The 3,651-nt window shown below is 45.8% G+C and overlaps 1 protein-coding gene across 1 annotated transcript in view; it reads right to left on the bottom strand.

The window, feature by feature from the left end:
• Positions 1-327: 327 nt before the first annotated feature.
• The window catches only part of SELL (selectin L), an 18,421-nt gene continuing 15,097 nt past the window's right edge, over positions 328-3,651 (bottom strand). Inside the window, exon 9 of the mRNA XM_011371730.2 lies at positions 328-1,074. Coding sequence (XP_011370032.1) covers positions 1,056-1,074 — 19 coding nt within the window. The 3' untranslated portion in view covers positions 328-1,055. The remainder of the gene's footprint in view (positions 1,075-3,651) is intronic.

Raw genomic sequence — 3,651 nt, 5'->3', positions numbered from 1 at the left:
TGACATTGAATGAGTATCTGCTCAGGTCATCATCGCCCGTGGAGAAAAAGGGTTTGCTGCAGCTTGTATCAAAAAGTACACTGTGTGCTCTTTCTGATTTATTCAAATACACTTCTTTTGAGTGTCGAGTAATGAACTAGATACTCCAGGGATGTGGCTCAATCTCTACAGTTAAGGAGGGTAGAATTTCATTGGAGAGAAACATACATGTGATAATTTTTAGAATAACAAACTAGATAACATTAAAAAAAAAAAAAGCAAACTGTATTTAAGTACAAAATCATATATTGCAAACTAACTTTACAATAGAAGGCCAGGAAAGGGAGTTTGCCATTGGTGAGACTAGTTAAGGACTAGCTATGAAGGAAGTGGCGAGCGTGGGGGTTGCCCGAGGGATGCCCGACATGAATCTTTACAGGTAGATAGGCTCTAGGTAGATGGAGAGGCTGGAAGCAATGAAATAGAAGGGCCTCCATCTATAGAGGGTGGGGCTACAGTGCAAATAGGACTTTCCGCCTTCGCCTTTGGAGTAGAACCCCGTTACTTTGCTGGAGTTGGAGAGAAAAGATTACTTCAATTTTCTGAACTTTCTGTAAGGACGTAACCCCACAGTGAACTGGAGGGCCAGGAGGTGAAATGTGTCTGCAGCACAGCAGGGACCGGGGCGGCACATGTGTCAGATTTTCACTGTATTCAGAAGTACGTCAGCAGGCACAGCACTGAATTGAAACTGGAAACAACAGCCAAGAAAGAGAGCGAAATGGGGTGTGTTTACACCCCACGGCGACCCTTTTCCCCGCGGTCTTGTTTCTGCGCAGAAAGGAGGGTAGAACGCAGAGCTGCATGGACCACAACTGTGGGCCGGGGGAGGGGGACGAAGGGAACAGCGGGAGCCAAAGGGGCTGCCGGGCGTAGAGGGGTCTCTTCAGATGCCCCGAAAGGGACACATGCCATCTCAGTCGGGGGGACACCACGTAGGAAACTTTTCTCATGGAGGGTTGGAAGGATCCAGCGATGCTTTAGGATCCCGAGGATTTTCTTTCATGGAGGGTGGTTTAATACGGATCATCCGTGCTGAATGAAAAACAGGAGAATGTAAGTTAAACAAAGGAGGTTAAAAATTGCAAAAAGGTAAGTGTTAGCAGGAAAGGTAAATGTTTACTAAAGGCGAGAAAGGGTAGAGGAACTATCTTCCGCGGATTGGGCAATAGCAAGACAGGCCCGGAGGCAGGGGATGGGAGCAGAGAACCCTAAAGCTGAACTCCTCATGCTCTCTGGTGCTCACCGCCCACAGGTGGTGGCAAAATGTGCAGACTCTGATTTGGTGGGTTTGGGCATCTTGAACAAGGCACCTGGTGATGCTCATGCTGCTGGTGCCCAGAAGCACTTAGAAAAATATCTGGACACAGGCTCTGTCTTCAGACCGGATAAGTATGCATGACATTTTAGATAGAATTTGGATAGTGGACAGTCAGGAAAGTAGAAGACATGTCAAATGGAAAGAGAAATCAGAGAAAATCAAAACTCATGAAAGAAAACTATGATGCTGATTCTAAAGGCCCGATTCTGGCGGGATATGATTTAAGGAGATGGTGACAGATTTGGTTTCATGAATTAAGTGATAATTTTTTTGTGTGTGAAACTTTGAAAGGGTGGGGAGAACCAAATACAGTATGTCTTAATAGCACCTTTCACAGGGAGAACCAGATTCTGAGACTATTCTCATGATGAACTGCCAGGGTAAACCACAATTCAGCAGCTGCAAACGTGCTTGCCAATACAGAGATAAAAATGTTTCTGAAAACAGAATTTCACATAGACCCTCCTCTGAGGTTGGCATCGTATCTTCCTGTGTATCTTGGGTGTAGCTTTTACCCAGGCAGAATTTAGACACTAGAAACCAAATGAGGTGACAAACAACCAGTTTGCAGAAGAATCAAAATAACCCAGCAAGAATTGAAACCACAAATGCCCTCAGAGTCCTTAATTCACCAAAGCTAATAGGATTGAGCGCGGCGGGCTGCGAGCATTAGCTCAAGGGCTTAAAAAAACTCTGATACAAGACGTTGAGTGTGATGGTGTTGAGTGTGATGGTGTTGAGTGTGATGACTTGTTCTAGGAACACACCCTATTCTTCCACTCCACCCTTCCTCAGTGCCATCACACTGTGGTTTCAGTGTGAAAAAAAGAATCACATTACTCGAGAAGGAGGGCATCTGGGACTTACAGCTCTAACCTGGGAATCAAGAGTCCTGAGTTCTAGAAGCATAAAGGTTAACAGTGTGGTCTTTGGATCTAGGTGGATATAAACCTCAGCTTTGCCATTTATTCAGTGACCTCAGCTAGCTATTTTATTTCTCTGTTCCTTTATATGATTCATATGTCTTCCCACAGGCTTGCGGGCAATATTTACTAATTTAAGACACGTAAAACACTTAGAACAGTGCAGTGCACAGCGTGTTTGATAGAATTTATTATGATTCTGACTAACTGTCACTGGTTCAGGACCTACAGCAAAGTTATTTAATTAGCTCGATGGCCAAGAGTTTGGATGCCACGTCTACCAATCCTTTACGGTCCTAAAGAATTTGATGAATTATGATTTTATGAATTAGAAGTCACCTTGGTCAATAGATGAGAGGTGTCCCAAGGTGGCTGGGCAAAGAACTCTTTTCTGCTAGGTCCTTCTAGTGAAGCACTTGAGATGTGTCGATGGGGCCGACCTTGCCTTCTAGCTCCTGCTGGCGGCCCCTCAGCATGCCGCTGGCTCTCGGCAGCTCCGCTTACTGGCCCGAACATGCCTTCCTGGTCCCGCCACTACACCATCCACATCGCCTCCGTCCTCTGGACGGCTGTCCCGGCTTCTGTCCACACCCCTACATCTCATCCGTCCTTCAAAGACCAATCTGGGTTCCAGATTTTCTGTGCACACCAAACTCCTTCTGTATTGAAAGTCTTTTCTTCAACATGGAATTCATTGACCATCGCCATATTCTGTCTTAAATTTTTCCGATATTTTTCGTATATTTCAGTCTTAACTTCACAACTAGATCATCTCCCTCGGGTCAAGAACAAGGATTTACTCCTCTCCCTGTCTCAGTCATTAGCGTTGTTCCTACACAAAGGTGTTCAATAAACAGCTATTGACCGATTCATTGTAAAAATCAGTGACCCATTAAACTTAAAGTGGCAATAGCTTAATATGGTAATTAACTTAATGCTAACTCTTCCTGCCAGCGGTCTCTTCCTGTCCCACGAGGACATCTGAAGAGCTGAATCTATCTGCTTCCATCTAGTGGTAATTAAAACACGGGTGGTTCCTGTGGCCAGAATACACGCTGGGTAGAATGTGCCAGAAAGACTTTCACTCAGTGGGTGTGAGCATTAAAGAAGACTTGATGCCTTCCTGCCGCCAGAGACAGGGAAGGCAGCCCGGAGAAGAGTTTAGGACCCCGTCTGCACTAGCAAATGGAAGACAGGGCAGTAAGAGAGAAGGAAAGGACTCCTATTGACCGTGTGTCCCCATCCAGGTCCCCCGATGCTCTCGTCTCCTCTCAGCCCAGCTTTGTAAAAGAGGCGGCTCACGTGTTCTGCCTCTGCTTTGTCACCCCCACCAATTCCTCACCCCCTGGCTATCAGACTTCTGTGGTG

Source organism: Pteropus vampyrus, unplaced genomic scaffold (genome assembly GCF_000151845.1).
Source record: "Pteropus vampyrus isolate Shadow unplaced genomic scaffold, Pvam_2.0 Scaffold194, whole genome shotgun sequence".
In the NCBI taxonomy this organism is placed as follows: domain Eukaryota; kingdom Metazoa; phylum Chordata; class Mammalia; order Chiroptera; family Pteropodidae; genus Pteropus; species Pteropus vampyrus.
This window is presented reverse-complemented; position numbering and strand designations above follow the sequence as displayed.